General features: G+C 39.7%; 1 protein-coding gene across 1 annotated transcript; it reads right to left on the minus strand.

Moving 5' to 3' along the window:
• Positions 1 to 15,735: 15,735 nt before the first annotated feature.
• On the minus strand, positions 15,736 to 27,825 carry LOC114464169 (kinesin-like protein KIF27). The gene is made up of 14 exons (XM_028448243.1): positions 27,402 to 27,825; positions 25,062 to 25,256; positions 23,956 to 24,857; positions 22,865 to 23,008; positions 22,619 to 22,786; positions 21,244 to 21,437; positions 20,773 to 20,879; positions 20,519 to 20,647; positions 20,272 to 20,441; positions 17,925 to 18,095; positions 17,278 to 17,418; positions 16,885 to 17,112; positions 16,169 to 16,367; positions 15,736 to 16,114 (listed from the first exon to the last, which is right to left on the minus strand). Exons 1-14 carry the CDS (start codon positions 27,703 to 27,705, stop codon positions 15,879 to 15,881), a joined length of 3,288 nt encoding a protein of 1,095 aa, XP_028304044.1. The 5' UTR covers positions 27,706 to 27,825; the 3' UTR covers positions 15,736 to 15,878.
• Between the last annotated feature and the right edge of the window lie 136 nt (positions 27,826 to 27,961).

Here is a 27,961-nt window from a genome sequence, read left to right on the forward strand (position 1 = left end):
TGCAGACAGATAAGTTTGCTGCAATTTCGGATGTGTGGGGATCGTTTGTTACCAACTGCATCACATGCTACAACCCTGGTCGACACATCACAATTGATGAACAGCTTTTCCCATCGAAGACTCGCTGCTGTTTCCTGCAGTACATTGCAACAAAACCCGACAAATTTGGCATAAAGTTTTGGGTGGCTTGTGATTTGAAAACAAAGTACATCTGCAATGTCCTCCCATATCTTGGAAAGGACCCCAGTCGTCCCAGTGAGGAGAGACTTTCTGAGAGTGTGGTGATGAAGCTGATGGAACCATTTATGGACAAAGGCAGGACGGTCACCACGGACAATTTCTTTACATCACTGACACTTGCACGACGACTGCTCAGCCGGAAAACCACCATCCTCGGGACAGTCAACAAGATTCGCCGGGAAATTCCTCAGTCAACTAGAAAGATGGACCGCAAGGAATTCACCACTCAGGTATGTTGTTGGTCTTTTTTATTCCATCAACACCTCTGAGTGTGTCATTGTGTTTAAAACCGCTATAATAACAACAATTTCTTCTTTTTTAGGTGTTTTCCACCACTGGTGCCACGCTGACGGTGTATGCGCCCAAACGAAAAAAGACCGTCTACATTCTCAGCAGCATGCACAGCGTGGTTGAGACTGAGGAAACCATCAAAAGGAAGCCAAACACCATCACCCAATACAACACCACAAAGTGCGGAGTGGATGTGATGGACCAGATGGTGCGGGAGTACAGTGTGCGCACAGGAACACGGCGATGGCCAGTCGCCGTGTTCTACAACATGATCGACATGGCGGCACTCAATGCACATCTGCTTTATCAAGCATGCACCGGGGTGCAGGAGAGACGGGTGGACTTCCTGGTTCAGCTAGCAAGAGAGTTGGCTAACTCTCATGTGAGTGAAAAGAAGGCACTCAAAGAGCAACTGCGCCAACAACAACCGCCTACACCTGGCCCTGGGAAAAGGGCTAAGTGTCAGATCAACCATTGCTGCAAGAGCAATCGCGCAACTGTGCGATGTGTTCATTGCCACAAATACACATGTGGCAAATGTAGGAGAGAGATACCGTGGCAGTGCCAAGTATGTCACGAGTCTCAATAAGAGGATGAAGGAGATTCTTCTAAATATGTGCACAGTTGCTTTGTTATTATCGTTATTTTTATTTATTTTGTTTGTTTTTTTTTTTACACAAATAAAAACCATTGAAAACAAATCACAGTTGTTCTTTTGCACATTTCTCACACCACACTGTCATTAAAAATAAATAATTTTTGTGTTCTCTTTGGGTCACCTCTCTGGGTTTTATAGGTAAAAAGTTCATTTGACACCTCTGTGGGACTTCTAGTGTTAAGCGGTAATGCTTTAGCAAGTAGCCTCGCTTTTCAGCAATAAATGTGCAGTACTTACAAGTCCACTGCATCAGATAATACTGCTCTGGTTGACCTGGAAAGACAAGATAATTTTAGCATTGAGCACATGTAAATAATAATAATAAAGTTCAAATTTTACTTTACTGCCATAAATTAAAATGTGCAGTTATTTTATATATATATATATATATATATATATATATATATATATATATATATATATATTTTTTTTTTAAATCACAAACTAAAAGGTGAAATCATTTTTTTTTTTTTAAATTAATGTAATTGATTATTTTTGAACAAATGGATAACAAAATATATAATCCAACTGTAGTGGTGTTATTTTGTCTATTACCCCAACCCATGAAAAAATACAAATATTGAATGATATACCTTTAATTGCTGAGACTGGGTAATGGGTGAACAGTTGACCCTCTGCTTCAGCCTGAATGGGGGACTGTGAAAAAGAATATCCAATTAAGGCAATAATTTCAAATATATACCCATACATGACTAACCTTCAACAAATCACTGTCATAACTGTGTCCAAATATCAGAGATATGTATTTTATAGCTTATTTTATATTGAATTGCTCATTTTAGTATAGTGCTTTTGCCATTTCACAGAACAGCACGAATGCAGTTAGACACATTCTGAGTGTGCCCTAATCCAGACCTTCCCCTAAACAAGACATCCTACAGAACTCATTCACACGTGCTGTCCCTGAGAGGAGTAAAAGACAAAACATGCTTAACACTGGTTTACACTATACAACTGCAATATAAAATCCTGAGAGAATTTAATTATTCAAGTCACCAATTCTTTTTAAAAAGGTGAAAATGTAATCTAAGATGGTACATTGCAATCCAATAAGAAACTTTTTCAACACAAAATTATAAACACAGAACTAGGCATCAATATGGTGCCACAAATGATCTATTGCAGGAGATTATATACAGATTTTCATAATTTCTATCATTCTATATTAATAACTGAGTTTAGTGATAAAAATGTAATGATATAGAATAAAGTATATATAAAGATAATAAAGATATAAAATAAAATATTCTGTAAACGTCAATAAAATACCTCAAACGTTCAAATCAAGATTGTTCACTAAAGCACAAAAAACACTTAATGCACATGATGTGTCCTATATTATATAACTCAAAGTTAGTAATAATAATATTTTTTTCTCGTGTGCCATGGTTTATTCTTTGTAGCTATCCTAAATCGTAAAAATGTGTTTTATTTAGTAAATTAAAAATGTGTATAATTTAAACCTAATAAAATTAAATAAATGGTTGATAATTTTATTCATTTAATGATAATTGTTTAATAATAATAATTGTATTTTTCTCAATCATGTTATTTTTTTTAGTGTAATAATTGAACTTGTAATCACATTTCGATTAATTGTACAGCCCTACTAGAAAGAATGAGAACAGCTCCAAATATACAGCCAGGCCTGACTCTCCACTGTGAGACCATGTTTGAAGGGATGCAATAACATGGGGCACGCCATCCACTCCTCTGATTGATTAATGCATGTTCAAATAGCTTCAAATTTTCAGTGCAGGTTGATCAGACGGGGGTAGCAGTATATACGGAGAAAATCACGTGCAAGTAGAAATGACACGTGCGCAGAGCAGCAGCTGCTGCAGCGCACATCCAATTAAGGTCATGCACTGGACCCAATAAGGTCCGTGTATTTCACGGCCATCCGTGTTTCGTTTACAAATAAAACACTTTCTCTCTCACTTGTGTCAAAGCGGGACAATGTCTCAATTTGCGGGACGTGTGAAAAGCACTAAAAATGCGGGACTGTCCCGCGCAAAGCGGGACATCTGGTCACCCTACACACAGTTTGCTATCACACAACCACAAGAGGAGAGAGGAAAAAAGAGTAAAATATGTACTTACCAAAGTGAACTCAACACAAGTACTCCCACAACGCCAACGATAACTTCAAAATGCGCGCCACTCACCACTCTCTGAGCATCCAATATGGCCGTTTGCGTGTACGGGAATGTTCTGGAAAGCGCGAAGTTGACGAGGTAGATCTGCGCATGTCTGAAAGAACCCGCAAAGGACACTGGGTACAATTAATTATTTTTTCTAATTTGACTTAACTAGGATACATTAAGTTAAGCAAGTTCTTCAACTCCAAATTACTGCTTACTTATTTAAAACTAGTGTTCATAACAAGTTGATGAAAACTGAGTTTGGTTCACTTATCATATTTAATTAATTTGAATGTTAGCATTTACAGTGCAAACACACACACAGATGAATACAGTATTTCATTTTATTTTAATATTACTGTTTATCATCATTATAATTTTTTCATTTTATTGTTAGTTTCTGTTGGCTTTGCGGTTGTCCCTGAAGAAACGTCATCTTGAATGAATGAAATCACCTTCAACCCTTATGCTAATGAAATGTCAACGTCATTCAAAGGACCAAGCTTCATAAGGAAATCGACTATCAAAGGACTCAACTCTCCCATTCAGCAAAACAATGCTGTGACAAAATAACTCGCTCGGTCCCAAGTCAACTCTTCATCGTCTATGGAATGGGCCAATGCTGGGATTAACACATCCTGCCCCATCATCAAAGACTGAGAACCTGTGGGCATCGGAGTTGGTTGGACACTTCCCCACCAATGAGTTGGACGCCACGATTACTGCCTGAACGATGCGGCAGTAACTGCAGACTCTGATCACATGTCTGCTGGAACGCCTTCACCAAAAAAGACCCTGTTTCACAAGCCATGAGGATACCAAGCCATAAGAAGTCCACCACAGCCTTTGGTGGTAGTGCTATATCACTTTAGCCTTGAACTTTGGCATGGGGGGGACAACTAGCAAATAGCCAACAAGCTTCTCCTTCGATTGGACAAGAACAACGCCTCTGTTTTCTGACTTTACGCTAGATTTTTTTGTTTTCATTCATTCTCTGACACACTTCGAGAAACACTTAAAAGAAGGTGCTCTAAGCAGACAGACCAGACATACAGTCACACACACACGTTCATAACTACGAGCTGAAACACAAGACCACCGTAACTCCACACAGAATCCTTCTGTTTGCCACATGAGACCATGTGTGCCCATCATTTATCTTTGCTTTTATTCATTATGTTGCTCATTTATTTACACTGTTTTTGCCTTTATGAGAAAGACAAACAAAGACAAACAAAAGGGAGAAGCAAAGGGGAAATAGATTGAAATAGACACGTGACAATATGACATATTGTGGATGTTCTAACATAATATCTATTCCAGAGACTACAGAGACTTCCAATCCAACTGCGAAAGTGGGGACAGATCTTCAAATTTCCAAAGGGAGCGTACAGTTGACCCTGGCTTTGACCTTTATGGCTGAGGAGGAGGAGGTCGAGGAGGCTGGAGGGCACAAAAGCAGGCGGACACAAGAGAGAGGAAAATGGAGACACATCCAAAATGATCAGGTAAGTGATTTTCATATGGATTTAAGAATCCAAATGTATTCTTATGTAAAAAAAAAAAAAAAGGGGAGAGGGCCAATGACTCTCTGATTTTTGATTTATATTTTATCATAGGAAAATGATATACCTCAAAACCCTCCAACCCTTTTCTTCACCCACCAGCATTTAGCGTGCAAGGCCACAAAACACTTTCACTGGGTTTAGACATTTTTAAGAATAAGATTAAGTGTTCAACATCGGGTTGGTGGCCTCTTTATATAGTTCAATGCTGCAACCGTCCGGCCCTGCAGTCTTACCATTAGGAAAAGATTTTATGGCATCCAAAATTTCCTGAGTTGCGACGTTGGAATTTAAGGCATGTTGTGCAGTTTTACTTAACTTAGGAAGAGCTAGACCTCCAAACCAGTCAGAAAGATTCCCATTTGCTTTTGACATATAAAGTTGCTCGTAATACTCCTTAAAACGATCATTAATGCCTTTTGGGTCAACAACTAATTCCCCTGTTTTTGACCTGATTTTATGCTGGCCTGTAAGCCTCTTAGCTGCCCAGATAGAAGTTTATGAGGCATAAAATGTCTTTGCCTTAATTTAAGCAGCTGGTCCTGCACCTGATCAGACAATAGAGTATTATATTCATATTTCAATTTCAGAATATTTTGTAGAGTAGGGGGACTGGGGGAGGATCGATGCAGTTTCCCACTGCAGAAGTAAATTTTTTATCTCCGCAAGATGCTTCCTCTTCTCCCTCCTCATAGAGGTTTCAAAAGAGATAATATGACCTCTGCTGACTACCTTAAAAGTTTCCCATAGGGTGGAGTCATTAACCTCAGAATTGTCATTAGTTTCCAGAAACTCAGAGATTTTTGTGGACATAAACTTGTCAATAGATGCATCCAGAAGGAGTGAGGGATGAAATCACCAGTTATAATGTTGTCTCTTATGGTTAAGGTCAAGGACCAAGGATGTTGGAGAATGATCAGAAATTACAATATTATGAGTTGAAGAGATCACATTAGAAGTCAAATCACAGAATATGATTTGTGTCTTGGTGGAAAGAAGGAATGATCTCTATTTGTGGGATACTGCAGTCTCCAAATATCTACCAGATTCATAGAAGACATTACATTATTTAACAGTGTGGATGATGATGTAGATAATTGGGTTGTATTGGCTGACCTGTCCAGAAAATTATCTAGCACACAATTGAATTCTCCACCAATAATAATATGTGTCAGAAAGTGACGTGCCGTGACCACTAGGGTTGGGTCGGCACGTTGCAAATCGAGACCACCAATGACAATTTCATATGTTTCTGCTGGCAAGTGTTAATCTTCTCTGGTCTTTGGAGAGAGCAGACGTGTTTTCATTTGCTCCGATAACACGACCTTGGCTACAGCTGGCTACAGCTGAACAGCCTGAAAAATTGGGCCCAAGACTGAAGGAAAATGGTGAAAAAACCGCAGGGAGGCCCTTCAGAACCCAATTCGGGTTTGGAAGAGGTCAAGGAGATGATACGCGAGGGTCTACAAAACCTATCTGCCGAGATAAAGTCGTTGGAAAAGACGCTGGAAAACTCACTGGAAAACTTACAAAGCGAAGCAAAGGTACTGAAAGAAAAGAATGAAAGAAATGCTGAAGAGATAAAATTGTTGAACGCCAGGGTTGAACATCTGGAACAAAAGGAAAGAGAGAAAGATGTCATCATCACAGGCCTAAAGATAAAACCCAGGAGTTACGCGAGTGACGAAGAAACAAAATCGATTGAACAACAGGTCATTGACTACCTGAAGTCGAGGGACATTGTCCTGAACCCTGACAACATCAACTCCTGCCATCTCCTGCCAAAGAAAAATGACAACAGAGCTGTAAAAATAACCTTCAAGAATATGAAATTCAAAGGAGAACTACTGAAGCAAGGAAATAAACTGAAGGGAACGAAGGTGTACATCAATGAAAACCTGACGAAACAAAATGCAAGCATCGCATGGAAGGCACGCCAAATAAAAAAAGGAGGAAAGATTGTGAAGACGTGGTCAAAAAACTGCAGGATTTATATCCTGGAAGAAGAGGACGGAAAACCAGTTCTTATCAAAACGATGGACGACTTGGGAAAATACGAAGGATCCACCTAAACAACAACATTACTGATGGTAATCATGGATATGGACCCAGATCTATATAAACACTGGAAACAAAACTCAGACTGTGATTATTTTACGGAGACTGAATTAAATGTGGAAACCAAGAGTAAAAAAGGTCTGTCATTTATTCATTTCAATTGCTAGGTGGTGGGGTGATTAAGGATTACATTAAATTTAAATTCAAAGTGTTTATTGTCATATGTGCAGTTAGAAACATGTTTTCCTGTACAATGAAATTACTACCTTGCTTGTGAAGGTTGCGTGTTCAACTAAGATATAATAATGTGTTTATACAAGTTAAATCTAACAGTGGAAAATACAACACTGCCAATAAAACTAACAACAGCAGTTAGAAACACGCTTATGAACTAAGATATATTACATTAAAATACTACCTTGCTTGTGAACTAGGATATAATAATGTGTTTATACAAGTTGGATCTGATCCCATCATCAGACAGTGGAAAATACAACACTGCCAATAGAACTAACAACAGCTGGATTACCCTTGATGTAGAGACAAAACAAGCTGCAAACTTGTATGTCCAAAAGAGACATTCCCGAGTGGTGACATTATGGATGAAAAGGGAAAAACCTTCCAAACACCTTCGAAAGAGGAACTATTCTTGAACTGGAGGAATGCTAACAACGTCTGGCAGGGAACAAGGCCAACACGAACAAAGATAGAGGAGGAGGACAACACTGACTACAGATGAGAATACACAAAAAAGGACGGTTCAGAAGAACTCAAGAATGTTTGACCAGAGAGACATGTAAACCCATGTAAATTTGCGATGGTAAAACAGGGGACGGGACCCGGATAAGCAAACTGCTTCTCTCGTCTCCTTTTTCGGCATGTACAAAAAAGAAAAAAAAATGTAAAAAAAAAAAAAAAAAGTGAATGTAACCATGTCGGAAATAAACTGAATAAATAAATAAATAAATAAATAAATAAATAAATAATTCAGTTCAAATTAACTTTATTTTTTATAAAGCAATTTCCAACAAAATCATCTCAATGTGCTTATCAAAATAAAAAATAAAATAATAAAACTGAACCCACTTATCTATGCGTACTTCAGATCAGGACCACAGGATTATCATATGGGCCTTTTGCGAAAGGTCAATTGTATAAAACACAAACTGTGATGTCACTCTTTACATTTGCATAAAAATAAACAGTTATCTTAAAATTACGTTAAACTACAATAAAATAAATTAATAGACCGCTGTTGCAATGCAATCAATGTTTTTCATTAAACATATTACTACTGTTTTATCCATTTCTGTTTAGCGCTAGCTGCTAACAGCTAACGTTCTGCTAGCTTGCTTGATAATGCACGACTCGATCACAATTAGTTAGTCCATGATAGTCTTAAAACACTGGCTTACCTCTGGCTTTTCCACAAATTGCCGCACCAGATAATTAGTTTGGTCATTTACGCATGATGACGCCACTTGCTGCACACACGAATCAGGTCATTAAAACAGTAAACAACTTGGCCCGAGCGGACTGGGTCACGCCTCAGGTGTCAATCAATGTGGGGGGTGGCGGGCTGGGGAGTAAAACTCTTTTATACTATCAAATTTAGTATTCTAATAATATCACCGCTTTGATTGTTTAATTCCTTTTTCTTTTTTCCAATCAGCCAATTTGGTGCCCTCTGGATGTATGGTGCCCTTAGCATTTCAATCAATCAATCAATCTTTATTTGTATAGCGCCAAATCATAACCAATGGTATCTCAAGGCACTTTACAGTAGAGCAGTCTTAAGGACGGACTCTTCATTTTATGGATACACACATATGCATATATACGTATATACACATACATATGTATCCCACACCCAACATGAATTCATCATGGCGGCAAGGAAAACCTTCTGTTAAGCAGCAGGAACCTTGTGTGGATCCCATTCCTATGATGAACAGCCATCCACGTTATGCTGTGTTGGGTGTGTGCAGAGAAAAGGGTGGAGACAGAGCCGCTGAGTCTCTGTAACTCCACACTGAGGATCCCACGGACCTGCAAGACAAAAGCCAGAAGGAGTACAGGAGCAAACACACAAGGGAAGAAGCAGACATAGAGGGAGTGTTTGAAAGAGGAATGGGACCCTCTCCGGTCCCTCTCTAACCTAAATGACCTCTCTCTTAACGCCCTCTCCAACCTCTCTCCAACCGAGCATGCCAGACCCCCCCCCCCCCCCCGGCAGTCTATGCCTATTGCATCTTAATTATGAGCTATGAGCTGGTTCCTAACTAAAAGCTTTATCAAAGAGGAATGTTTTGAGCCTAACCTTAAAGGTAGAGAGGGTGTCTGCCCCCCGAACCGTGGTTGGTAGATGGTTCCAGAGAAGTGGGGCCTGATAACTGAAAGCTCTTCGTCCTATACTACTTTTAGAGATGAATGGAACAACGAGTAGTCCAGCATTTTGAGAGCGTAGTGTTCTGGGGGGGGTTGTATGGCACTACAAGCTCCTTGAGATAGACTGGTGCCTGTCCATTTAGGGCTTTATAAGTGAGAAGAAGAATCTTGAATTCTATTCTATATTTTATGGGAAGCCAATGCAGAGAGGCTAATACAGGAGTAATGTGATCTCTTCTCCTAGTTTTAGTCAGTACACGTGCTGCAGCATTTTGAACCAGCTGAAGTGTCTTAAGCGACTTGCTCGGGCAGCCTGCTAAAAGAGAATTACAATAATCCAGTCTAGAGGTAACAAAAGCATGGACTAGTTTTTTGGCGTCGCCCTGAGACAGGATAGATCTGATTTTAGCAATGTTACGGAGATGAAAGAAGGCAGTTCTTGAAGTTTGTTTTATGTGAGAGTTGAAGGATAAGTCCTGATCAAATAGAACCCCAAGGTTTCTAACAGTTGTGCTTTGTGCCAGAGTAATGCCATCTAGGGCAGTTAGGCTAGCATAGGTTTCTCTAAGGTGTCGCGGGCCCAGTACAATGACCTCAGTCTTGTCTGAGTTGAGAAGAAGAAAATTTTGGTCCATCCAGGCCCTAATGTCCTTTAGACAGGCCTCAAGTTTAGATAGCTGATTTGTCTCACCTGGCTTCATTGATACATACAGATGGGTATCATCAGCATAGCAGTGGAAGTTAACAGAGTATTTTCTCATAACATTACCAAGGGGGATCATATAGATACAGAAGAGGATTGGACCTAGCACAGAGCCCTGAGGAACCCCGTAGCTTACTTTAGTGTACACAGAAGACTTATTATTCACGTGTACAAACTGGTACCTATGAGATAGGTAGGACTTAAACCAGTTTAGGGCAGTCCCTGTGATTCCAAGTAATTTCTCTAATCTCTCTAGTAGAATATAGTGATCTATAGTGTCAAAAGCTGCACTAAGATCTAATAAAACCAGCACTGACAGTCGTCCTTCATCTGAAGCCCAGAGTAGATCATTAGTTACTTTAACTAAAGCAGTCTCTGTGCTGTGTTGAGCTCTAAAGCCTGACTGGAAGTCCTCGAACAGGCTGTTGTTTTGAAGAAATTCACAGAGCTGAGCTGCCACAACTTTCTCAAGAATCTTTGAAATAAAAGGAAGATTAGATATAGGCCTGTAGTTTGCTAAAGTGCTGGAATCAAGAGTAGGTTTTTTGAGAAGGGGTTTGATTACAGCTACTTTAAAGGACTGTGGCACGTAGCCTATTGATAGGGATATATTTATTGTCTCCAACAAAGATGGGCAGACTAGGGGAATAACTTCTTTAAACAGCTTAGTTGGGATCGGATCTGAAAGGCAGGTCGATGGTTTGGAGGATGAAATAATAGAGTTAAGTTCCTGAAGTCCTATATGTGTGAAACAGTTTAGGTTAGGCCTATTTACATTTAATGGTACAGCAGGCCCAGGTGAAGGCAGGGAGTGGCTAATTTTATCTCTAATCTTGTGAATTTTATCGTTAAAAAATGTCATAAAGTCCTCACAGCTGAGGGCTAGAGGAATCATGGGCTCAATAGAGCTCTGACTTTGTGTTAGCCTGGCTACAGTGCTGAAAAGGTACCTCGGATTATTTTTATTTTCTTCAATTAGTGAGGAGTAGTATGTAGATCGACTATGTCGTAAGGCTGTCATGTATTTACTATGGCTTTCTTGCCAAAGTATTCGTGACTCCTCTGTTTTATTGGAGCGCCACATTCTCTCTAATTTACGGGTTGTTTGTTTGAGTGTGTGAGTTTCAGAGCTAAACCACGGAGCTTTCCTCTGACGTTTAATAGTTTTTTCCCTCAATGGGGCAATTGAGTCCAAGGTGGATTTTAGTAGACTAGCAGAGCTATCGACAAGCAGATCCAGTTGAGAGGGGTTATAATTAATATCATAGTTATTTATTGGATGGTGCACTGAGTTTAAGGCAGCAGGAATGGCCTCTTTAAATTTAGCCACAGCACTATTGGACAGATTTCTACTCGTAACTATTTTATTGCACAGTGCGAGATCCTCTAGGATAATGTTAAAAGATATTAAAAAGTGATCTGATAGCAGAGGATTTTCAGGGTAGACTTTTAGTTCATTAATATCAAGGCCATATGTTAGAACAAGATCAAGAGTATGATTTAAACGATGAGTAGCTTCATTAATAGTTTGAGAAAAGCCAACTGAGTCTATTAGGGACATAAAGGCTGAGCTCAGGCTATCACTATCTTTGTCCACATGGATATTAAAATCTCCTACTATCAGTATTTTATCAGAACTGAGGACTAAGTTTAATATAAACTCAGAGAATTCTGATAGAAATTCAGAATAAGGGCCTGGAGGACGGTAAATTATCGCAAATAAGACTGGCTGGCAGGTTTTTGATTCGATATGAGATAAATTTAGAACCAGGCTTTCAAAGGAAGTGTAATTGGCCTTTGGTTTAGGATAGATTAGGAGAGAGGAATGATAAATAGCTGCTACACCACCTCCACGGCCTATGTCTCGTGGCATATGAGTATTTAAATGACTGGGAGGAGTGGCTTCATTTAAACTAACATATTCATCTTGATACAGCCATGTTTCAGTTAAACAGAATAAATCAAAGTTATTTTCTGAGATAAGGTCATTTACTAGTAGAGATTTGGATCTCAGTGATCTAATATTTAATAGAGCACATCTAATGGTTTTATGTTTTGGTGTTTCTAGATTTGAGATTTTAATTTTTTTCAGATTTTTATAATTGATAGCTCTTTTATTTGATTTTATGTTAAAATCATTGTGAAATATGGGTCGGGGGACTGACACCGTCTCCATAAAATAATATTCATCACCATCACAACAGTTGTCATGGCGATAGCATTTGCCTATATTGCCTATATAACGGGCCGGCCCTGTCCCTGTGCTTCTTGACCACAGTTGGTCTGCTGCACGGGAATGGTTAACTCATGGATCATTTAATCTCTTCTGACCACTAAGCCCCTATGTTGAATCTGCCATCATGCTCCATTAATGACTTAATAAACTCAATCGCGTGTATGTGTGAATAGTGACCACAGGGGTGGCCGTTACCAAACAAGGCATTGCTGATAATTTTTTTGGCTTTTGACAGGAAGATTCCCGCACAATATGGTATATACTCCGGAAGATGGCGGCGTGCACAGACGAAGCGGCTTAGAGCTCTGCTTATTTGTGCATTCTTTTGTGCTTATCATGTGTTGTACGTTTGTCTACCTACACTACTCACTACAGTCGTCTGGACTTAATGGACATCGGTTTCCAACTGAAGATGACCATCTCCAGTGACTTTCATCGCACTCACAACATTCCGGAAAAGATAGCAAGGATAGCGGTATCTGTGGATTGATATCGGGTCTGGCAGGTGACGCCGGCGGCGACATGAGAGGAAACAAAAGCGAGGCTGCAGGCCCGAGCTACTGGCTAGGTTAAGGAAACAGCTACTCAAACCTACACTGCCAAGCCTCTACCTTACAAACGCCAGATCCTTGGTATACAAAATGGACGATTTGGAATTACAGCTGGCTGGTAATCGCTACGTTTGTGATTGCTGTGTGTTTGCTGTCACGGAGATGTGGCTACGTACGCAAATCCCTGATGCCACGGTGCAGCTAGCAGGCTGCCCGCTACACAGATGGGACAGGACCAGCGACTCCAGGAAGAGCAGATATAATTTTATCATCATATTTGTTGACGAAAACAACACTGTTGAAAGGAAAAGGCAGCTGTTTTGAGATGAAGCCTCCAATTGGCTGCTGCAACTGTTTCTTTTTTTTTTTTTTAAAGCCTGGTACATTTTTCAACTTTATTTTTCAAAGGCAAACTAATCATATTAGGCCACATTGAAAAAAAAAAAAAGGATTACAAATGATGATATTGCATTGCACATATATATATATATAGTTCCAAAATAAAACTATAAAGTTCCTCCAGATGTAACTTAAAAACAGTAGAATATTCACAACGTTAACATAACTCAGCAATGTGCAACATACCGTTCAAAAAATACATATATAAAAAAGCTTTTTCTCTATTTCAAAGGACTGTAATTTATGATAGGCATGTTCAATAGGGGTTACATTTTTTAAAAATAACAAATAACTTTTCAATACTAACAAATCAAAACAATACAAAACAGAATCTCATGTTCTGCTGATGTGAACTCTCCTTTTACCCGTGAACTGCAAAATAAGATTAAAAGCCTATAAAGCCTGTCACCATAGCTTTCGATTGCTGTGTGAAAAGCAAGCACTGACTGAACATCCAGCAATCAATGTTGATCATGTGTCAGTTTGTCTTGACTTTTGGTTAGACTTTATGACTTCAAGAAGTTTGGGTGAGAATGGCTGGAACTTTCCTGTTTTCTCAGTTGTTGGGATTTACAGCACCTACTCAATCCCTTAACAGGATATGTTGGTATTTGTGAACAACAGGAACTTCAATCTTCATCTTGTCCTGCTCAATAAGTTTTTTTGATTCTGTTTGGAAAAAACAGTTTATTTTTCAGATTTGGCATCAAAGGCAAAGTCCTTAAACTGAAGATGACAAAAACCACCATATAAAACAATCTCGACCCTCCCACGCTCCAGAGAAAATGAAACCCATGCACAACCCTCACTGCTCTAAAAGCCAAATGAAGACTATTTTTACGGTTTCATCCTTGGTAATGTTAATTTCTCATCTAACTTCAGTTGTCATTCAAGCCAAGGATCTTAACTGATAAATAGATATATTTTTCATTAATTCTGCAGTGTTTTATTAGGCTCCATAAAGATATTTTAACCAAGCTGTCGGACGCCTTCTCAAAGTCAGAAAAACATTGCATGAAGTGACGCGTTTGATTGTTTTGTGATGCAAAGTAGATACTGTATTTGATGTCTATGAGCCAGAGGTGTAAAGAGTACTGATATATCCTACTCTAGTGGTACGGTTACTTGATTGAAATTATACTCAAGTACAAGTAAGTCAAACATAAAAAGGAGCTCAATTGAATAGTACTCAAAGTAAAAGTTACTAGTTACTTTCAACCCCTACGTTTATTTTTGGTAATAATACAGTATGTCTCATGTATAAACTTAAAAAGGAAATGAAAAGATTTGATCTTAATTTTTTTTCCCGCAAAAGCATCTGTGTAAAATAAAATGTTTCAATTCAAAGTAAAAAATTCCCAGGCTCTAAGTATAGATAAATATATGAACTCTAAAACGGAGAAAATAACCTCCATTCAGTGCTGGTTTGGTGCCATGCATTACATTGAATCTGATTGGTCAGCTTTGATGTGATGCATTTGATTATTGTCTAGTCATTTCATTTTTTGTAGTTTCACAATGTCTGTTGATCATTTTAATACAAAAAAATAATTTACTCATTAATGTTTGGGTGTATAAATGTAACAAATAACTTTTAAAATGTACTTAAAGGGGCAGTATTATAAAAAAAGTCACTTTATAATGGTTTTGCTATAGTGATATTCATTCCATTAGCCTCATTCAGGTGTGACATCATGTACAACATGCAAAACCATCCAGTGAAAATAGTTTCCTTCAATGTAAACGGGTTTTGAATCTAATCAAGAGAAGATCTTATCAAAACTTAAAGAGAAGGCAAAGATAGCCTTCCTTCAAGAGACTCACATGAGTTATGCTGAACATGCAGCATTAAAATGGATTGGCTTTAATTAGGTATTTCACTCCTCTCGTCGAACTTGCCACAAGCGAGGAGTGGCCATTCTTACCAATTTAAATTTTGATTACAAATCAGAGACCAAGGACAAGGATGGATGGTTCATCATGATAAAAGGGCGAATAGAAGGCAATGAAATATCACTGTTTATGCTCCACCAGGGAGTGAATGCAAATTTCATAGAAAATTATTTGATTTAATGCTCAGATCCTGAGGGTTGGTAATCTGCGGAGGGGATTTTAACACCAGGCTAAATTCAATACTAGACTCTTTAAGAATGACAAATCAAGATAGACATCTGACAAGAAAAGTAAATGCATTAAGAGTTCGGCTGTATAAACAGATTGTCCCTCAACGGGCACCATAGGTTGCGTTAATCTGTGCACGGGTGCCATTTTGTTTCATTGTTTGCTGTCACTTATAAGTGGCCAGAAGAAGATGTGGAGCCGTTCTATGAGCCGTGTGTGCCGAAATAAAGATCCTGGTCCCAGTCGCAATCTGAACTGTCTCTAGTGCTTTGTCTTCCTGCATGACACCCATCTCAACTTTAACATCAAACACAACTCAGAGTCTCAGGGTGTTTAGGGAGGGCCACCATCACAGACTGGTTTAGATTTACATTTATTGATCTGCTGAGCCAATCAGCTGCTGGATGTCCGTCATCAGTCAGAGCTTCTAGAAGCTTTGGAGTCCTCAAAAACTGTCTGAAGTGGTGGAGACAACTGTTTCCTCCTCAGAGCAGATTTACGCACTAGATCTCAGTAAGGTCTCTGCGACGCACGTACACCTCCCTCATCTGCTTCCCTGGTGGTCGTCTGATGTGGCGGTGTGGATCTGAGCCTGATGACCCTGGTGTATGTGAGCTCTGAGTGGAATCATCTAGAACCTCCCTCAGTCTCTGTTTGAGCTGACGACTCAAGCTCTTGTAGAAAAACAGTTCTTTCTCCAGAGGTTGCAACTTGTCGTTTGTAGTGTTCTGGTTCTCTGCTGAGAAATTATGAATTAATGGAAGAAAAAGAAAAAGGAAGAAGAAGAAGGTACCTCTGAGTTTCTGCAGCAGGATCTGGATGTTGCCATGGTGATGGCGTTTTTGCTGAGTCAAACTTCTGTCAGCTTCCAGAGCCAGACGCTGCATGGACGCCTCCATCTCCTTCAGTTTATCGTCCAGCTCTTTAACCTGGAGCTGTAGCTCCTCACAGCACAGCTCCAGGTTACTCTCTTGTTCCCTGAGACACACCACCTGGAGGACAGGATGACAGGGCAGAGATGTGATGATACATGTGATATTACAGGCTTTACTAACATGTTTCTACTTTAGTCTCTTGTTATGTAGAGTAGTGGTTCTCAACCTTTTCAGCCACCAACCACGTTTATTTATTAATCTGAATAATATCCACTGTTATCCAGGAAGTTTATTATTATTTGGACCACAGTATACAGTCATCGTAAAGATGGCAATCATTGTTTTAATCAGAAATAAAATAGGTTCAAAGTGACCAAAAATGGTAGAAAAGGTGGTGAAATGAGATTTCAAAAGCCACTGAAATTGGTTTAAAGTTGCAAATTAGAGTGGGCAAATACAGACAGAAAAAGTGGTAAAAAAAAGGTTCAAAGTGTAAATATTGGAATAATTAGTTTAAACTGGCAAATAATGGGCATAACAAATGGTGAATGTGATTAAATTGGAAAGATAATCAAAAAATATGGTGGAAAGAGGTTAAAAATATTGTATGAATCCATGAGTGTGTTTTTCTCACCTTGTTGAAATATTTCACCAACATTTCAAAAGCCTCAGCCTGGGACAGCCCAGCGAGCTTCCTGATGACATCACAGAGGTGGGCGGGGTCAGTTTGTCGTAACTGAGACAGAGAGGAGGGTGGGATGCCGCACTTCCTCGATCTGGCTCTGATGGATTGGTTCTTAAGGTCCACAGCAGCGTCCAAAGCTTCGATGGCTTCCTCCAGCTGGACCAGAGAGTGCTTGTCCTGTTCAAACACAGAGTTCCTCTACTAACTACCTCATTAAGTTCATTATCATGTGACCTCATAATGCAATTTCATACACTGGAATCTCACACAATCTCATTAAACAACACTATTTAGCACCTTTAGTTACAGAAACTATAAGCTCTTAGCTCCGCCCACACTGACCTCTTCACTGACACCTACTCCATCACTCAGAGTGTCTCTCTGCTTTTGAAGCTCCTCTTTCTCCTTCTCTACTGTAGCTCGTCCACTCCTCATCATCTTCATCTCTCTGCTGCTGCTGAGCTGATGCTCCACTGACTCCAACTGTTTAGACACTCAGTGTGATTATTTATGTTCAGGCTGTGTAACAGGAAGTGGTCAAACACCCTTCATTTTGCTTCATAGTTATTATAACACAAATGTAACGAAGCGAGCTGCTTGGAGTCATTAAAGGGATCCTCTACCGTTTTTACAAATCTGTCCTAAAACCCTCTAAATGTCCTTATTAGTAGATCTATGTCTAACAAAACACATTATTATGAACCATATTCATTGTATGTCCTTTTAAAAATGTGACTACAGTTTTAGAGCCTGTGTTCCGCCATCTTGAAATTACATGATTGACGATGTCACACGGCCCCACTGCCAGTAAACATTCCATTTGTTTTCTATTGGAGTGAAGCATTCAGCCTGCTTTTTAGATCATTTAGCAGCTTTTTCAGTCAAAATGACAACTTGTGCTGCTTTTGGTTGCTCTAAAAAACCAGGAAAGGTTAAATATGTCAATATCAACCTCTTTTGATCATTTAACCCTTCATGAGGAGTCTTACCTGACTGGATCGGAGCATCTTGGTTTCCAGCAGCTGCTTCTCTTTCAAACAGATCTCTCTACGCTGAAGCATCTCCTCTCTCCTCCTTAGCTCGGCTTGGAGCTCCTCCAGCTCAATCCTCTTCTGGATAACTCTCTCTTCTTCTTCCTCAAGCCAACTTCTGTCATCCCACTACAAAGAAAAAACAGGAAGAAAGGAGAAATACAGCAGAGATGATGATGAGAAGTGGTTTGATAACAGGGTTTAACATCATCATTATTAAAGTTTGATAGGAACCTTTCTCTGAGGCTCCTACCTCTGCTTTCTGTTCTTTAATGATGAAAGGTGTTCACTCCGCAAACAGTCACACATGTGTTACAGTAAAGGGGTATATTTGTGAGTGCAAAGTAAAATAGCGTGTGCGATTTACCTGGTTTAATTCTATGGGCCATGCGCATGATAATTGTTTGTTGTTTTTTTTTAACTCATTTTTATATTTTTTTGTTTGGTGTATTTTTCTGTAATGTATGTTTTTTGGAGTCATTATGTGTATTTTTGTATCTTTCTGTTGTATTTTGTATATTTTTTCTATAATCATTGTTTTTTGTTGCCATTGTAGTGTGATTCTAGACTCATTTTGTGTATTTTTTTGTTATAAATACCTTATGTGTGGTGAGGGTGTGTTTTGAGATGTGTGCGTGTGTGTGTATTAGGGAGGTAATGATTCACTCAACTCCCGATATTATTCTATTCATGATACTGGGTTCACAATACGATTCTCTCACGATTTATTTTACAAAATTAGACTGTAGACAACGATGACTGAAATCCATTATTTTTTTTCGGGAAAAAACAAGAAAATACTGTACTATTTTATTTTTATTTTTCATTGTCAAAATATCCCTTGATAAACTATTCAAAACAATGCAATTTAACTAAAAATAAATCCCGAATGAAATAAATAAAGGAATAATACAAATGAAGAAGAAGCTTATTAATTTAAATTCTGGTTCTACAGTAAACAATGCAAAACTGCATAATAGTTCCTTTTCTTTTTGAAAGTGCAACTGAAAATGTATTTTGTGCCTCAACAATTGGACTTTAAAAAAAACAGTCAGTGTACTGTATTTACATCAGATATTAGTTTGGACCAGCAGAGGGCGCTGGTAACCCAGTAGTCGGTTGGCATGCAGCTATTCTAGCAGTGAAGAAGAGATGCTATGCGCTAGCAGACAGAGCTAATAGAAAAATATGACTTTCACAGATACTCACGTAATAATACAGATATTCTCTTGGTGCAAAAGGGGTAAGGAATCATTTATGAACATGTTTAAGAGTAGTAGGCGATTACGCCCTCCGCCTATGCTTCTGGACGGATAAATTATCTTCGACATGACGAGTGCTGTTGTTTGTATCAGGCATTTTCTTCAACGGTACTTGCTTACAATGAGCTGACCAATCGTGGCAAAGTCACATCCAACGTCACTCGCTAGGCTGCCAGTTTGTAAGTACAAACAAATGCATGGCTGGATATATTAGTGGAAATGCACCGTGCAGTTTTATGTGCGCAATGCACAGCAGTGCCAGTAACATGCAAGTGGGGTTGCCAGGTTGGGGGCCCTAAGCAGCCGCTTCGTCTGCGTATAGGCTGGGGCGGCCATGCCTGGCACCGACGCTCACATCACGTGAGAGTGACGTAATTCAAACAAGAGGCGGATAAATAGATAGCGCCCTCTGCTGTTTAAAAAAAGTGCTGCAATTCAATTTTCAGAGTATCGATATGAACCGTGTGAACCTATTAATCGATTTTTAACTGCCTTACGATTAATCGTTACATCCCTAGTGTGTGTGTGTGTGTATGTGGTTACCGTGTGGGACTCTATCCATCACCTCCGTGGGTTTTCTCTCACACACGCACGCGCATCAGCCGCGCGCATGCACATACTCCGTCACATGTTGTTGAAATGCATGTGTAGAAAAAAATAAAAACGGACCCCCGGGAACTATTTCAAACTTCTGAGAACTCTTCCGTTGTCGCAACTCTCTCTCTAAACGGCTCTGTTTGCGAACATGTACATCCAAGGTGCGCATTTCGTTATATAGCACGTGGTGAAAATAGCAGCGTATCCACAGAAATTTTTTTTTGCTGTTCGCTTTCAACACAGCCGCGGCCATTGCCCGCCAATAACTTCCGGGTCCCATCGTCCAGTCTAAACAGTGAACGGTCAAACAAACATGAAAATAACATTTTGAAATGACCAATTGAGTCCAAAATTACGCATGCACACACTCGAGCTATGTGCAAGCTGTTCATAAGAGAAATTTTTCGCAGTTCGCTTTCAACAAGTTGATGTGTTTGGTTTCTAACCGAGCACTGAGGCGTTCCTGTCTCCTCGTTCTCCTGGTGGAGGGTCCTCAGGCTGCTCTGGAGATGGTTTCTCTGGGCTCTCATCTGCTGAAGGCTGACCTCCTCACTCTGCAGAGACAGTGTGTCCAACATGTCCTCACTCTGTCTGTCCAAGGCTTTGGTTTGTTTGTCTGTGAAAACAAAGACGTTAGATCTACTAACGGTTCCTAATTATTCATTCATCAACCACTGGAAAATGTTTTATTACCAGTGGTGTTGATCTCCTGAAGAAGTTCCTCCTTCAGACTGATGTTGACTGACAGGTCTCTGATCAGTGCCTTTGTAATGTTAGCTTGAACCTTCATGCTGCCCTGGAGGAGCTGCTGCTCTGTGTCACCTGAAACACACACACCGAGAACCATTCAGTGATAAAAGGTAGATGATATGAGATAGGCCTCAGGAGATTCATTTAGAAACAAACTGAAGTGTTGGAACCAAATATGAGAACAGAGTGAGCAGCACCTGTGGATAGACGAGGAGTAGGATGGACCATCATCACCACCGTCTGATCTTCATCATCGTGGGTCCTTCTTTTCTGCTGGTTGGTCCATGTTAGGTTCATGGACCGCCTGGAAAAACATCCAGTAGAGTTAAAAAAAAAAAACATCCAGTAGAATCTACGAGGCTTTAGAATAATGAGTTTAACAAACACTGATAATAATGAGTTTATCAAACACTGATAATGAGTTTATCAAACACTGAAAATAATGAGTCATTTAAACTAAACACAGTCCTAGTTATTATTATCCTCATTTCTCATTTGATTGATTGAAACATCTCCATCGTGAATATCGACAGTCACTGTGACTGAATAACGTTACTAAGTTAGTAACTACATTAAAAATCATTTATTAATTTTTTGTGAAAATAAAAGCTGTAGCAACAAGTCAAATTTAAATTGAGAGTCTATTTAATAACACTGGACACTCTTACCTAAACCTTGATCTGCCTACAAAGATGTCATCGTCTTCATCATCATCCTCCTGTTCTTCCTCTCCGTGTTCACTCTCTACCTCTTCTTTTATAGATGGAGATGACACAAAGTGCTTTTGTTCTACCTCAGGCTCTGACAGATGTCCACTGATCCTAAATGATGTCCAAACTCTTTCCGATAGACTGGAGTGAATCTACAGCAGCATGAAACACAATGATTATAGTGTTAATAATAATACTAATAATAATAATAATAATAATAACTAGAACTGCAAGCAGACTCGGCCCCCAGGTTTCGCAGAACCCGTGAAAGTACATCACAAAGGTTGACGGGCTTGTGGCGAGCGTCAGGACACAGGCCAGCGTTCCATTTGCTATGAACAGGTGGATATGAAGTTTTGGAAGATGTGATTTATTTTTATTTATTTATTATTTTTTTTAAAAAAAAAGGAAGATGTGATTTGCGCATATTATGCCCGAACAAATTTTTTTTGCTGAACTTTAGATCAGGTCCAATTGAAAACTCTATGTGCCAAGTTTCACGCTGATTGGACAAAACCCCAAAGAGGAATTCGAAAAAGTAAGTTTTTGATATGTAGTGACTTACAAAGAGCAATGTGCTGTGGGAGTAGGCGTGGCCTATGTCAGAAGATGCGACTCTATGTAGGGAACATGTGGATATGAATTTTATGAAGATGTGAATTAAATTGTGAAAGTTAGAGGCCAAAATGTTTTTGCAATTATAGCGCCACCTAGTGGCGCAATTTTTGGTATGGGTGGTCTGTGTGGTCTTCTATATCTACCCTGTAAATTTCACTGCCCTCAACATAATAATTCAGCTGAAATAAATGTTTGTTTATTTATATGTTATGATGTAATAAGCCATGCCCACTTTGACCAATCGCGAATAACTTTGAGATATCGCCTCAGGAGGGACTCAACATCATACCCTCCAAATTTGGTAAAAATTGGTAAATATTAGTTATTTGCAGCGCCCCCTAGTGGCCTACGTTATTCAAATTTGGCGCATACCCTCACAGTCACATGCCAACTATGGATCTCAGATTTGGTGTTGTTAGCATTTATTTTGACTGAGATATGCGGCAGTTTGCATTTTTATAGCTAGCTAGAAAACGTTACTTGTTAATAATTTGCGCATATTTTACCCAAACAAAATTATTTTGATAACTTTAAATCAAGTCCAACTGAAGACTCTATGTGCCAAGTTTCACGCTGATTGGACAAAACCCCAAGGAGGAGTTCGAAAAAGTAGGTTTTACCTGGCCCCGCGGGCCTGGCCCCCTAATTAGGGGCCAGGTAATGATAATGATAATAGTGATAATGATAATAGTGTAAAAGGAGACCAGGTACTGACCTTTCTGATAGGTCTTTTCACACTGTTAATCTTCATCAGGGGGACACTGACACTGTGGCATCTTTTCTCTGAATACCCAGAATCCTTTGTTTCCTGTGTTTGTCCAGAGGTGATGAGGTCACGTTGTAGATGGTCAATGAGAACCTGCTGGTTCACCAGTTCTTCTGTCTAGAACCATAGATAGTGATGAGATGATACTGAGTGTAATAACACAGTAACTCTTTAACTCCTCCTCCTCCTCCTCACCTGTCGACCAATCAGAGCTCGGTCTTCTTCAGACGCCTCACGGTTAACTTTGATCTCCTGAATCAGTTTCTTCATTTCTTCTTGTAGCCGTCGTAGATCCGCCTCCTTCTGCTGCAGGAGTTGATGCTGGATGTGAAGAGAGTTCTGAGGAGAACGTTGACCACAGGATGAAGTAACATTACACCTCCATCTATATAAACTATAAACTAGAAATGATAAACTATAAACTAATCAATCAGACATGTGATGGCAGAGGCAGTCTGAAGAGTTAGTGAAGAAAGGACTCAACATTTGTCTGTTTGGGGAGAAATAGAGAAGGGAGTGAGGTCTAAACCACCACCAACAGTTCCCGCAATTATTGATTATGGATGAAACAATCATGAAATAAGTGTGTTATTGATGAACGAATGAAACTGAACAGAATCATCACAGCAGGATTTAAGCTACACGTGTTGGTTTAGTTACACAGTTAGTATCACATAGAACGACTAAGGCCAATTATAAATGTAATGGCATAATTGATAGTTAATTACAATAATGACATAATTCTAATTGGAAAAAATCTGTTGCTGTTGTAATTGAATTGTAATTGAGTTCAGATCATTGATTTTGTAATTGTAATTGTCATGGAAATTCTATAAAAACTGTCATTAACAATTTAATCAAACGCAAATCTGTATAAGACGCCCACACCAAAAATATATTATTACCAATATTTTGTATTTTACAGCTGATTTACGACATGGGTCAAACTGACCTGTTATCATTAGAGATGCTAACAGAAAGCTAACACAAGAGGAAGGTTACGTTTTATGTAATTATTTATTATTGGCTCAGTAAGTGTGATTAATTGTAATTTAACTTCAGTAATGAAAATCGCAATTGTAATTGACTTTCAGGGGGAAAATAATAATTTTCATTTTATCGGTAATTGGAAAAAATGCTGGTTACAGTAATCATAATTTAGTTATAAATAAAAATGGATAATTGAAGATGTAATTGAAGAATTACAGGGTTTGCCGCTGACTGAGGCAGAGTGGGATTCACACCCACAACCTCCTGCTGATGAACACTGATCTATATGTTGGTACCTGATTTTTGTTGAGTTCTTTTCTGAGCTGGAGAACGTTGGCCTGGTCCTCACATATTAATGAATCTTCATCACAATCATCATCATCATCCTCATCATCATCATCCTCTTCCTCAGTGTGATTGACAGCTGTTACTCTGAGCTTCCACTCCCTCAGTGCCTGTGTGACTGATGGTGGAGAAGAGTGAGAGATGTGAACCAGTAGATCAGCAGCTTGTTGGATCAGAACCCTGTAGTGGGACACCTTTGACCCCACCCTCCCTCCCCCCTCCTTGTCTCTGGGCGCGTGCAGCTCTTTCGCCATCTCAGCCACTTCAGCTTCTCTACGTTGCCATATTTCAGGTGATAACCTGAGCTCTGAGGGAACCTGTGTTGCCGAGGCAACATTATGGATGTCACGAGCTTTGGACGCAAACTGCAGCACGCTCAGAGTGTCGGCCACATAGTGGTTGGAGGGGCTTACGCACGCCACCATCAGCGTGTGGGCGGTGCCTCCCAGAGAGTCCCGGAGCAGACGTGTGATCTTAGCGTTACGGTACGGCACATGAGCGCTGCTACCTCTGTTGCCATGGCGACCACTCAGAGCACGCATGACATTGCCCAGGGCGAGCAGACCCGCGTTGATGTGGGCCGACTCCTTCAGCTTGGTCCCACTGTTCCCAGTACGAGCAACACGCTCCGACCCAGCCAGGTCCACCAACCGCAGTTTAGAGGAGAAGTCGTTGCTGTTGTTGTTGTTGTCGTGGCGACATGGGCGAATGTGCAGAGTGAGGACGGTGTGAGAGCGACTGGACTCCTGGTTCATCCCAGTAGAACCAGTTTGACTCAAAACTCTCCCCATGTTCACAAAACTGAGCAACTCCTCAACGGATGATACGTCAACTTCCTTAGCCCCCACCACAACTGGACACACACACACACACACACACACACATTAGTGAAGGAGTCACACTGTAAATGTCTAGTTTGACTGGATGAATATGTTTTGAGATATGGACAATTTAGTGAAGGGGATGTATGTAGATTTTTGCTCTACACAGCTCTCCCTCACTAAATTGCATTCATCCAGTCAAACTAAACATGTTGTGTCTTTATTCTCATTCTCACCGGTGTTTCCTCGCTCATCTTCTCTGATGTGCAGGTCTTTGTGAATGTGGGGCATCTCCAGCAGGTCCCTTAGCTCCTCCATGTACAGCTCAATGTAGGACACTGTCACCTGCATGTCATCGCCTGAGCTCCGTTTCTCCTCCAGCAGTGAGAACAGATCCTGGACTGCCAGGTCCACCACTCCTCCATCTTCATCTGGAACATGTTGGAAGTCACAGACATTTGATTATAAAACATATGTTATTTATATCAATAACACTCACCCACTCCAGTAATAATACCGAAACACACACTTAATTAATATGCTTAAAATCTTTAATGTTTCTAATCAAATGATAATATCTCTAGATTAACGTCAGGGTTAAATATAATGTATTATAGGCTGGGACGATATACCGCACATATGATGAGATCTGTGAGATCTAGAATCAGCAGAGGTTGTATTGCTGCCCTCACTGGTCATCAGAGTAACTGTGTCTATGGCACTGGTCCCCTTCCTATTTTGAATCGTGACCCCATTTTTATTTCACCAATTTCTGTCGACCGCAAAGACTTTTTTTCTATAATTAGTTTTTAATCATGTTTGCTAGATTGTGTAACAAATACAGAGTAGAAAGGATTAGTGACAAAGTGACAAAATGCACAAACTCAGATATTCTTATGGCCCTTTGATTGTTTGTAAACATTGTGATTTTGTTGGGCGGGGCTTAGCCTGGAGGCAAACCACCATAGATATATAAACACTAGATGACTCACCCATGCTGTTAGACAATGGGGAGCGACGTAGCAACGTGGCAGACGTCTTACCTCAGACAGCTGGCCCGCTCATTACATTGATGGAAATTGTGCATGTATTATTTAAATAACCCTAACTTGCTAAATGTTCAACCAATTTTCAAACAATAAGCAGCAACTTTAACATGTACAAACATTCTATGTCATACCAACGTATAATGAGGTTTCTAATAAGGTAAACCGTTTGTAAATCTGTCAATATTTCATCGAGTCAAGGGTATTTTGTTTAAGCTGATCACTCCCTTTCCAACAGCTACGGTAGAGCGTGTCAGATGGTCGCCGTTGAGCTACGTTGTGTTATGGCAATTTTTCTAATATCATAATATCGTCAAATGTGTGTTCATGTGTACAATTTGTCATGTTTTAATACATGATGACTGCATTACTCTTCGCACTTTTGAACAGCTGAGTCATGTTAGATTAAACAGTACAGATCGTATTGTACTCAGTGCAACACAGAGTCTCTGCTGAAGGCCATACACACGAACACACACACTATCAAGGATAGATAAGAGTGGCGCCCAATCTTCCTCATAATATACATGTCTTCATCATCCTCAAATGTTTCCACTGTTGGGCATCTGACTCCCTCCTTCTCCTCACCTCAGGTGGAACCTTTTCTGTTATCTGTATAAAAGCTTAAGCTGTGAAACTGTTAGTTATAGTGGGTCTTGCCTTTTTGCTCTGCCACGAGCCTTTTGCCTTTCATTCTTTCAGAATGGAAGCTTCTTTTTTACACCTTTTTTTATTTAATTTTATAATAAATCTTTTTTATAAAATCATCAATGCCTCGCCTGGACTCCATCATTCAACCAGAGCAATAAATCATGTCTCCAAATGAGGTCAACCGCAAATTTGCCGTGACAGTTGGCAAATCCCACTTGCATCATCTCGTGTTTATATATATCTATGCTTTAGCCCGCGGCATTTTCTGTATAATACTGTATTTTATTTATTCATATTCCTTTTTTCTCTCTTTTCTCAAACCGGAATTAAAAAAAAAAAAATGTATTTGGGAAATTGAAAGCATAGAATACAGATGTGTGTTGTGTTTTAATTAGAAATAATAATTTAAAAACGTATTTTGAATTGTTTTTTGTTTTTTTTTTTAATTATTATTTATCATTAGACGTTTCAGGCGACCCCACATGGTGTCACGAACCCAAAGTTTGAAATCCCTAGTCTATGGTGTAGTAGACCACGTCTCAAACTCTATTTTTAGTAGTAAACATTTTAATTAAATAATAATAATAATAATAATAATAATAATAATATAAAATTATAAAGTAAATAATTAGTTTTTTGTAGGTAGATTTGGTCTGTTCCTTTTTAAGTGTATACATGAGATGTGTACTGTATGCAAGGGAACCGTGGCAATATTTATTACCAACAATAAACGTGGGGTAACGTAGTAACTTTTACTTTGAGCACTGTTAAATTCAGCTACTTTTTTACTTTTACTTGAGTGTTTTATGTATGACTTATTAGTACTTGCACTGAATACAATTTCAATCTCCTCCCCCGTACTGTACTACTGGTACTGACCGTCCGTGTCCCTCCTTCCGCCCAGGGTGTAGCTCTTCCCTGAGCCGGTCTGTCCGTAGCAGAACACCGTAGCGTTGAACCCGTCCACCACGTACCGAACCAGCGGCTTCACGCTTGCACAATACACGTCGCGCTGCGTGGCCGTCGGACCGAACACCTGGTCGAAGTTGAAGAGTTTATCGGTGCCGAGCAGCACCTGCTTGGCCCCGGGGAGCACTCGCACACACGCCTGGTGTTGGTGCAGGAGCTCCGCGGGAAGCATGGGGCGGACACGCACAGCCACTCGCACACACATCTCAGTCATGATGTCACGGACACTGTATATTAACGATATTCACGGAATCAGCGTATATCCTCTGTAACTAAAGCGGGATAGAAACTCTTTCATCAGTGACCAACTCTCGTTTGTTTTCGATTCTCGGTTGTCATGGATACCGGCCTGTTTCAAAGGCGGAGCATCTACATAGAACTTCACAGAAGAAGAAGAAGCGTTCAGGGATATCCGGTAAAAACAACACCTGCAGTGCCAAGCCTTAAGTTAAAAAAACAAGTACTGACCA

The sequence above is a fragment of the Gouania willdenowi genome, chromosome 1 (genome assembly GCF_900634775.1).
Source record: "Gouania willdenowi chromosome 1, fGouWil2.1, whole genome shotgun sequence".
Lineage (NCBI taxonomy): Eukaryota > Metazoa > Chordata > Actinopteri > Blenniiformes > Gobiesocidae > Gouania > Gouania willdenowi.

Coding starts and splice junctions, on each gene's coding strand:
- LOC114464169 (XM_028448243.1), bottom strand. CDS start 27,705: ATGACTGAGATGTGTGTGCGAGTGGCTGTGCGTGTCCGCCCCATGCTT. Junction 24,858..25,061: donor AGATGAGCGAGGAAACACCG/GTGAGAATGAGA, acceptor GTGTGTGTCCAG/TTGTGGTGGGGGCTAAGGAA. Junction 18,096..20,271: donor CAGGAACGCCTCAGTGCTCG/GTTAGAAACCAA, acceptor TTTTCTTTGTAG/TGGGATGACAGAAGTTGGCT.